The sequence below is a fragment of the Sus scrofa genome, chromosome 6 (assembly GCF_054392235.1).
Source record: "Sus scrofa isolate SSC_HxYL_T2T_F1_AM1 chromosome 6, Sscrofa_HxYL_maternal_Yorkshire_Landrace_v2.0, whole genome shotgun sequence".
Classification (NCBI taxonomy): domain Eukaryota; kingdom Metazoa; phylum Chordata; class Mammalia; order Artiodactyla; family Suidae; genus Sus; species Sus scrofa.
This window is the reverse complement of record NC_139388.1, coordinates 63,248,482-63,257,396: the sequence shown is the minus strand read 5'-3', so window position 1 is coordinate 63,257,396 and position 8,915 is coordinate 63,248,482. Positions and strand designations below refer to the sequence as shown.

Genomic DNA, 8,915 nt, shown 5'->3' with positions numbered 1-8,915 from the left:
CATGTCAGGTGTGGATTGTTCCACACGCCTGCATAAATGACAGGGAATTCCCTTTTCTTCCTCTTGAGTTTTACAGGGAATTCCCTTCTAGTTGTGATGAGTTTATTTTTATTGGAGTCATATTTTATTTTGTATTTTATCACCAACAACTCTTTGTTGTTGCTGGGCTTTGCATCTGTCGAGATGATTATTTTTCACTTGTTCTATTAATGTGCTGGATTGTGTGATAGATTTAAAAAAAGGTTTTAAGCTACTCTTTCCTTCCAGTTAGACCACTGTATGGTCATGAAGTATGTCGTTTTCATATGTCCCCAAATCTCAGTTGTGATTCTTTGGTTCAGGGATTTACACCCAAGCTCACGGGAGTGATCTTCCTGTGACTTTCCCATTTTCAATTCCCTGGTCAGCTTTTGATGTAAATATTTTCCTGGCCTCCTGATAAAGCCAGTTGGTGCAGGTGCTGGTGGTGTACTCCTTTTTCTATTCTCAGGAGAAGTTTGTGCAGGTTCGGGTGTGTGCGTGTGCATCACAGTTGTGTGTGTGAAAGAGATCACCAGTGAAGCCTCTTGAACTGATGCTCATGGCAAAGTAGGGTCACCGCAGCACCACGGAAGCCCTCCATCCCATCCCAGGGTTGCCCTTTGTTTTCTGTGGTGAGAATATTTAAGATCTACTTTTTTTTTTTTTTTTTTTTTTTTTTTTGTCTCTTAGGGCCACACCTGTGGCCTATGGAGTGTCCCAGGCTGGGGGTCGAATTGGCGCTGTTGCTGCCGGCCTACGCCAGAGCCACAGCAACACCAGATCCGAGCCACGTCTGCAACCTACACCACAGCTCACGGCAACGCTGGATCCTTAGCCCACTGAGCAAGGCCAGGGATCGAACCCGCAACCTCATGGTTCCTAGCCAGATGCATTTCTACTGCGCCATGATGGGAACTGCAAGATCTACTTTCTTCTTCACATGCAAGAGCATGATGCAGTGTTATAATGAGCTGTAATCAATACGCTGTACATTAGGTCCCAAGAACTTGCTCATCTTCTAAAGGAAGTTTGTTTCCTTTGACCAACATCTTCCCACTTCCCCCTTGCGCCAACCCTGGTGAGCACCGTTCTGCTCTCTGTTTCTGTTGGACTTTTCTTAAGAGTCTAATTATGAACTATTACGGAGTTCAGTGGTAGGGAAATTTTTAATTACAGAGTCAATGCATTTAATGCACATATGAGGTGATACAGATTTACCATTTATTCTTTTTTTTTTTTTTGTCCTTTTGCCTTTTCTTGAGCCCCTCCCACGGCATATGGAGGTTCCCGGGCTATGGGGTCGAATCGGAGCTGCAGCCACCGGCCTACGCCAGAGCCACAGCAACGCGGGATCCGAGCCCCGTCCTCGACCCACACCACAGCTCACGGCAACGCCAGGTCCTTAACCCACTGAGCGAGGGCAGGGATCGAACCCTCAACCTCATGGTTCCTAGTCGGGTTCGTTAACCACTGCGCCACGACGGGAGTGTCTCCCCATTTATTCTTATTCCCGTTTAGTAAATTGTCCCTTTGAAGATCTCCATTTCATCTACATTTTCTGTACATTGGCATCAAACTTTTCCTATGTTCTGTAACTGTTGTTACAAAGTCTGTGGGATTCGTAGTGCTGTCTGCAGTTTTTTCACGATGCTAGAATTATGTGCCTTCACTCTTTTTTCCTTGGCCATTGTGGCTAGGGTTTATAAATGTTTTCAAGAATGGATTTCATGTTTGCCTTCATGGATTCTTCTTCCACTCTTTGTATGTCATCGTTAATGTTGTTATTATTAATTCCCTCCATCAACTTTCCTTTAGACTAATTTGCTATTCTTTTCCTAAGTTCCTTGTGTGATAGGTTGGGTCATTGATTATTTTTAGGCTTTTCTAACAGATTCATTCAAGGTTCTTAATTTTCTCAATTCATGGGTTTGATGTGTATTATTTGCACCGTCATCCATTGAAAACATCTCTCACTTCTGTTTGGATTTTAAATTCACACATTGGCAACTGAGAAGACTTGCATTATTTCCCAATTGTAAGGATATTAATTATCTCTGATGGGAGAATAGCTGACCCCAGAGCGCCCCTGGAGCTCCTGGAGTCTCTGTGAGGGGTCCCGGCTGGTGGGTGGTTATTAGGTGGTGTCCACTGCAAGCAGTTCCCGTGCCTTCTGGGGTCCCTGTGATCCAGTCCCTGGAATGTGGGGTCTGGGTCCTTCGTGGGCTAGCGGATGGCGAGAGCAGCATACACGCTGGGCTCTGCTGGGGGCTCCCTAGACTGGGAGGGAGGGGGTGCCGTTGTCCCCCGACTGAGGGTCCTGTGGCTCAGCTGGGCATACGTCACGTCCTGGGCATCTGCAGATGCAGCAGCCTGCAGTGGGGGAGAGAGAGTCCAGCTGTATATCTGGGGTAAGGGGAAGCCTGGGGGCCCAGAGAGGCAGGGATACACCTGACTGTCCCCCTGCCTGTTGTCTTTGGCTTCTCTGTCCAGCAGTGCCCCCGATGGGGAGGAAGGAAAGGGGGCCACCCCCTGCCTCACTCTCGATCTGGAGTGGTTGACCTGGGCGGACATCCGCTCCTGGGGGTCGCCATGCGCTTGTTCTGCTGGAGGGAGACGGTGAGACAGAAACAGCACCTCCCGGGTCCCGCTCCCCTCCTGCAGTCAGTGTTCCCCTCCGTGGTCCGCTGAGGTCCCTTTGCTGATGGAATCGCCAGGGCTCCCTCACACCTCGGGGCCTCTGGACGCTTTCCGCGGTCCTGATTCTGTCTCAGCACCTGTCCTTGCTCATGTGGCTCCAGCCACACCGCCCACCTTCCTGCCACAGCCCGTCTTGGCCTCAGCCAGGATCTTTGGACTTGCTGCCCCCCGCCAGCACCCAGTCCCCTTCTCTTGCTTTATCTCCCTGCGTCCGAGGACCCTGCCTGCCCCTCTGCATAGCGCCTCTCTTCCCGCTGCAGGGGAGCTCAGGCAGTGTGGACCGTGCTCCCTCTGTAGCTGCAGCACCTACAGGGGGCCGGGCGAGGTGCTCCCCTGGGCCCGTCTGTTGGGAGCAGGAAGGACGGGAGCCTGGGCACTTGCAGGCCATTCCCTTATCCACGCATCCTCCTGAGCCGCGGGGCTGCATCCAGCACCAGAGGGTCAGACAGAGGATGAGGAGTCGGGAGAGGGGACCCTGAAGGTGGGGCCACGAGGAGACAGGAGGGGGAGCCACAGGGGGACGACCCGGGGGCCCAGAGGAGAGTCCATTGTGGGTGCTGTTGGAGCTGGGGTGAGGGCACTGAGACGGCTGCACCGGGTGAAGTTGGGCCACGAGAAGCTCTTTGGTGGCCTGGGCAGGAGGAGGGGTCTCACCAGATGGTCCAGCTCCGCCCCCTCCTCAGACTGTGTGTCCTTCACGGCAGCATCTACTGGGGCAGAACGGGGAGGGGGGCCTTGCTGGCCAGGACTCCCTGAGATTGCTCAGGGCTGGGCCTCTTGCACCCAGAAGGCGGGCGATGGCTGGTGCATCAGTCCTCGCCCCCTGCTCGGGATCCTGTCCACCCCCGCCCACAGAACTCTCCGTGCCCACCCCCAGGGCCGCCCTGCTCTTCTGCTCACAGAGGTTCTGGTCCTGGGCGTCAGCAGCTGAGCTGGAGCTGGGAGGAGACGGGGGTGTTAGGGGCAGACGGGGTCGCGGGCAGCTGGGAGCCTGGGGTCTTGGGGCAGGAGTCACCTGTTCTGCAGGCCTCTGTCCTCGGGCTCCGGGTCTGCAGCCCCTGCAGGAAGTCGGAGGTCAGCGTTGCCCTGGGCGGGGTCAGCGGGCACACCTCAGCCTGGGCCTGTTATGCCCCCTGCTCCACGGGGCTCCAGGGAAAGAAGGAAACCCTGACTCCTTCCCACACGTGGGTGTCAGTGTTTCAGGACATGAGACCCGAGAAACCCCCTGCATGTCTGCCTGTGACCTGACGTTAAGAGTTTTCGTTCCAGATTTTCAGACCTGAGACTCTGGACCATCTCCTTCTAAGCTGACCTTACCCACCTCTTTCTTTGGTTCCCTTTGGCTGGTGCCCTAAACCCAGCGCCTCTGGGGGCCTGGGTCCCCCTGTTCCCTGCTCACCTGACTTCCTGCATCTGTCCTGACCCCGGTGTCGGTGTCGATGTCGGAGGAGGAAGAGGAGGAGGAGCAGCAGGACGAAGGCCACCGAGACCCCGATCAGAAGGCTCAGGTACCATGGGAGGCCTGGGGCACCAGTGAGGTCATGAGCCATTTAATCGTGCACCTACTGTGTGCCAGACTCCTACTGGGGTCCGTGCATTCATCTCCCCTACCCACCGCCCATTTTACAGATGGGGAAACTGAGGCCCAGACAAAATTGGGGCCCTGGGCGGCCCAGCCTGGACGACAGCCCTGGGACTGGCACCCAGGACTCTGGGCTCCCTGAGCTCTCCACATGCTGCCCCCCAGGCGGACACCCGCTTCCTGCTCGGGGTCTCCTCCTGTGCAGGGGGCCCTGTCCCAGGGTCTCATCTGGGGCTGAGGGTCCTTCCTTGTCACCCTGCCTTCCCGAGCCCAGCAGGACTACGGGGGCAGCTGCCTGGGGTGGAATCTGCCCCCCCCAGGTGCACCCCCCTGCAGGCCCTGATACCCTGGGAAGGTCCGGGCTGGGGGCTGTGTCCCCCCCCGAGCTCCATGAAGTGGGTGTCACTGCGCCTCACCTGATGGCAGCCCTGTGATCCAGGGGCAGGGGACCAGGGAGCCTGCCAACCTCGGACCCGAGACTCTGAGGAGGGAGGCCCCTGGCTGGTTCAACAGCGGGAACTGGGACTGCAGCCGGGAGTCTGAGCCCAGCCCTCCTGCTTCCCCCTGGAACTGAGCTCCCCGAGCTGAAGGGGAAGCGCCTGGATGCCTGGACCCTGTCCTGGCCCCGCCCCCTCCTGCCCACAGTGTCACCATCAGGCCGAGAGGGGACAGGCCCCCATCCAGTCCCTCCTGGGGGCCTCCCTGTGAGGCCTCCTGTTCCTGTGGGTCCCGGCAGAATCAGATGTGTAAGGACCCCCGAGCTCTGGGCCTTGACTATCTCCTTTGACACATGGACAGATGGAGGCCCTCGGGGGGTGGGGGCATCCAAGTCCGAGTGTGCAGAGGTGCCTGACTAGGGGGCACAGCCCCGCCCTGCCCCCCACGGACCCCCCTCCACAGACCCGCACTTACCCCTGCGGGGGCCTGAGTCCGTGGGGGGGAGGGGCTGATCCTGGGAGCCTCCTGGGGGTCAGGATGGGAGGTGAGGGGGCTGGTCCCAACATCTCCCTCCCCATGACCCCCTTCACCCACCCCCTCAGAGCCCCTGGAGCCCTGGGGTCCCCCCACATCTCTGCCCAACGCCACCCCACCCTAGGACACAAGTTGCGCTGGGATTGGAGCAGGAGTTAGGTCAGCTGAGAGCTTGAGGGACAGACCTGGGGCCAGTGGTGCACTCATTGGACAGAGGCCCCCGTGACTCCCCAGCTTGGAGTTGGACCGGTGGGTGGGGATGGGGCCCCAGAGGATCCTGGGGAAAGGGCTGTGGGTGGGCGAGGGGTTGCAGCTCCTCGGGGGCCCCCCATCTCCACTCATGCTCTACCACGAATCTGCCCTGGGGCCACCCCATGGCCTTCTCCCTCCTCCCCCCGAGCATCCTGGAGATGAGACGGGGGAAGGGGGCAGGTTCCCTCCATCCCCCTGGAGGGTGACCCTCCCTTGAGTCCCCTTCACTGCACCCTAGAAAGGGGGTCCCCCTAGAGCTGGCCATGGGGACACACAGAGGACAGGTCCCCTCACCTGAGACCACGAGCTCCAGGGGGTGACTGGGCTGTGACAGCAGGTAGGGGTCCCTGCCGAGTGAGCTGTAGCACCTGTAGGTGCCCCCGTGGGCCGAGGTCACAGGACCCATGGAGAACTGGGCCTGGTTCTGCCCAGCTCGGGGCTGTGACCTAAGACGCAGCGGGGGGTGGGCCGCCCCCTCCTTGGACAGAAGGAAAGTGTCCATCAGACTCCATGACTGACACAGCAGGGTCACGTTCTGTCCTGCGGCCACCGAGGAGCCTGGCTGCACCGAGAGGGAGGGTATGGCAGGGAACCATCCTAGAGAGAGAGGGGTGGTGAGGGGCTGGCAGCCGCCCTGGTTCTGAACAGAGACTCGGCAGGGCTTCTCTGAGGACCCTCCTCTGTGTGTGTCTGTGTTTCTCTGAGCCTCTCCCTCCCCCTCCGACCCCCTGTCTGCCTGTCCCTCCCTCCTTGGGGACCCCGCCCCCTGGTCCCAGCATCCCCCCTGGGACTCCCCCAGCAGGGCCTGTGCAGAGTGTGGGTCCCGCCTGACCCGCTGGCTCCTCACCTGCCACCAGGATGTCCAGGGGGTCACTGGGGGCCGACCACAGGGAGGAGAGGTTGTGTCCACCGTAGCATCTGTACCGGCCCCCATGGAGGCCGCTCACCTGGCCCAGGCGGAAGTGGGCCTGAGAGAGCCCAGCCTGGGGCTGCCAGGCAGGGCGCTGGCGGAGGACCCGTGCCCCCTCCTTGGCCAGAGCAAACCTGTCGTAGCTGATGGCAGAGCGACACTGGAGGGTCAGGCTCTGTCCAGAGGCCACGACAGGGCCCTGCGGGGTCAGGAGGGAGGGCTTCCCAGAGCCCCCTGGGGAGAGAGAGCCCTGGGTTAGGGGCTGCTTCCCCCATGACCCCCTTGTCCCTCCTGGCCCCCAGGTCTCACTGTCTCTCACACTCTGGGTTCTGGTCCAGGAGCCCCACCCCCTGAGCCTCCCCCTCACATGGGGCTCTGCTCTGAGCCAGGCCCCCAGGGACCTACCTGGGGCCCCAAAGCCTCTGGGACCAGGCTGGGCCCCCCTCACCTGAGACCAGGAGCTCCAGGGGGTCACTGGGATGTGACCACACCTGGGGTTTGTCTCTGGAAGAGCCATAGCATCTGAACGTCCCCCTGTGGCTGGGGGTCACGGGGCCCACAGGGAACAGGGCCTGGGTCTGCCCATTGGCACGTTGCTGTGTGTCCAGGGTCCAGGAGGACTTGTGTTCTCCCTCCTTAGTCAGAATGAACCTGTCATATCTGTGCCATGAGCCACACTGGAGGGTCACGTTCCCTCCTGAGGCCACCACAGGGCTGGGCAGGGCTGAGAGGGCGGGTTTCTCATAGGCTCCTAGGAGAGAAGGGGGCAGCTTGTTACATGGGGCTCACAGCCCCTGAGCTCCCCCAGGGCTGGTCTGTGAGAGGGACCCACCCTGAGAGCAGACCCCTGCCTGAGGGCAGAGCCTGAGGCTGGGCCCCCTGAGTGTCCTCTCACCTGTCACCACCAGCTCCAGCGCATCACTGGGCTCTGACCTGCCAGTGGGGCTGATATAGTAACAGCGGTATCTCCCTGCGTAGGCCTCAGTCATGTATTGTATGGAGAACTTGGCCTTGTCCCCAGCCTCCAGTGGGCTCAGTCGGTACCAGGGAGTTGGGCTTCCCTCTGTATACAGAAGGAACTCCTGGGCCCCCAGGGTCCCCTGACACCAGATGGTCACAGGGCTATACCAGGTGACCAGAGGGCCTGGCTCAGCCCAGAGGGTGGGTTTGGGGAGGGTCCCTGGAAGGACACGAAGACCCGGTCACAAGACCTCCCCACCCCCAGGCCCCCAGCTCTCAGCCCAAACCTGCCTGGCTGCCCGCCCTCCAGCCCCTCCCTGCCATCTCCATGCCCAGTGCCTGGGGGTGGCCCCTTGTCCCCTCGGAGGAGAGGAGGCGCTGGGACCCCCGGGCACCGACTCACCTGCCTGCACCTGGGTCCCCAGGCCCACACTCAGCCCTGGAAGAGAGTACCTGTGAGGACTCGCCCTGGACTCTGAGCAGAACCTCTCGTGCCTGGGCGCCCCCTGCGTGCTGGGTGTCCCAAGAGCACAGGCTGGTGTGGGGAGAGGGGGGGTCCCCCCCGGAGCAGGGCTTCCCCTCACCCTGCATCTCACCGAGGCAGAGCAGGGCTGGGAGTGTGGGGGTCATGGCGTCTCCTCCCCGTGGTCCAGGCTGTGCAGCTGGAGGAGAGTCTGGCGCCCTCAGGACAGACAGGGCCCAGGGTGTGGCCCCTTGGAGGCTGGTCCTCCCTGTCATGGGGCTGTCACATCAGCAGCCCTACGTAAGGGGAACTGCCCCGCCACCGCAGGAAACTGGCCGTGGTTTCCTCGGGGCTGTGACTGGAGTGGGAGCAGGCTTATGCAGGCATTTCTGACCACCTGTGGAGCCTCATTTGAGCCATGAACTGCTGTCTTCCTGATCTGAAGTCCTTTCCAACCCAAGAGTCAACACACATTTATTGGGCCTTTGCAGTGTGCCTGGTGTAGAATTACAACCCCAGGTGGGCAGATTCAAACACTGAGCTTGCAGAGCTCTGCCTGGCAAATGAACAACTGGACACTGGCCACCACCAAACCGCCCCCACCCCACGATTTTTAGTTGTAGGCTTTGTAATTGCTGCCACAGCAACCACTAGCAGTCAATGGATTAAAGCAGCACAGATCGGAGGTCCCATCATGGCTCAGCAGAAACGAATCTGACTAGTCACCATGAGGATGCAGGTTTGCTCCCTGGCCTTGCTGAGTGGGTTAAGGATAGGATAAGGCATGGCTGTGAGCTGTGGAGGAGGTCACAGATGTGGCTTGGATCCTAGTTGCCATGGCTATGGCATACACCGGCGGCTCCAGCTCCAATTCAACCCCTAGCCTGGAAACCTCCATATGCCACAGGTGCGACCCTAGAAAGACAAAACAATAAATAACTAAAGCAGCACAGATTTTTCCCCTCAGTTCTAAAGGTCAGAAGTCCAAATGGAGACCCCAGCCTTAAGATCACGTGGTTGTCAGGCTGGGTTCCTCCCGAAGGCTCTGGGGTGGAACC

General features: G+C 59.4%; 1 protein-coding gene across 14 annotated transcripts; it reads right to left on the bottom strand.

Annotated features, from left to right (window-relative positions):
• Positions 1-1,168: 1,168 nt before the first annotated feature.
• LOC100624191 (leukocyte immunoglobulin-like receptor subfamily A member 6) lies at positions 1,169-8,070 on the bottom strand. Of its 14 annotated transcripts, none has more exons than XR_014806714.1 (13): positions 7,991-8,070; positions 7,798-7,833; positions 7,330-7,614; positions 6,883-7,185; positions 6,372-6,668; positions 5,819-6,121; positions 5,213-5,263; positions 4,118-4,240; positions 3,734-3,776; positions 3,619-3,656; positions 3,373-3,425; positions 2,486-2,624; positions 1,169-2,391 (listed from the first exon to the last, which is right to left on the bottom strand). XR_014806714.1 is itself a non-coding variant. In XM_084962063.1 (12 exons), the coding sequence occupies exons 1-12, from the start codon at positions 8,022-8,024 to the stop codon at positions 2,245-2,247; spliced, it is 1,716 nt and encodes a 571-aa protein (XP_084818189.1). In that variant the 5' UTR covers positions 8,025-8,070; the 3' UTR covers positions 1,169-2,244. The 14 variants fall into 14 exon arrangements, 10 of the variants coding, with proteins under 10 accessions (XP_084818189.1, XP_020950636.2, XP_084818192.1 ...); XR_014806715.1 differs by having other exon boundaries at positions 2,486-2,621; XR_014806711.1 differs by having other exon boundaries at positions 3,373-3,428; positions 7,330-7,833.
• Between the last annotated feature and the right edge of the window lie 845 nt (positions 8,071-8,915).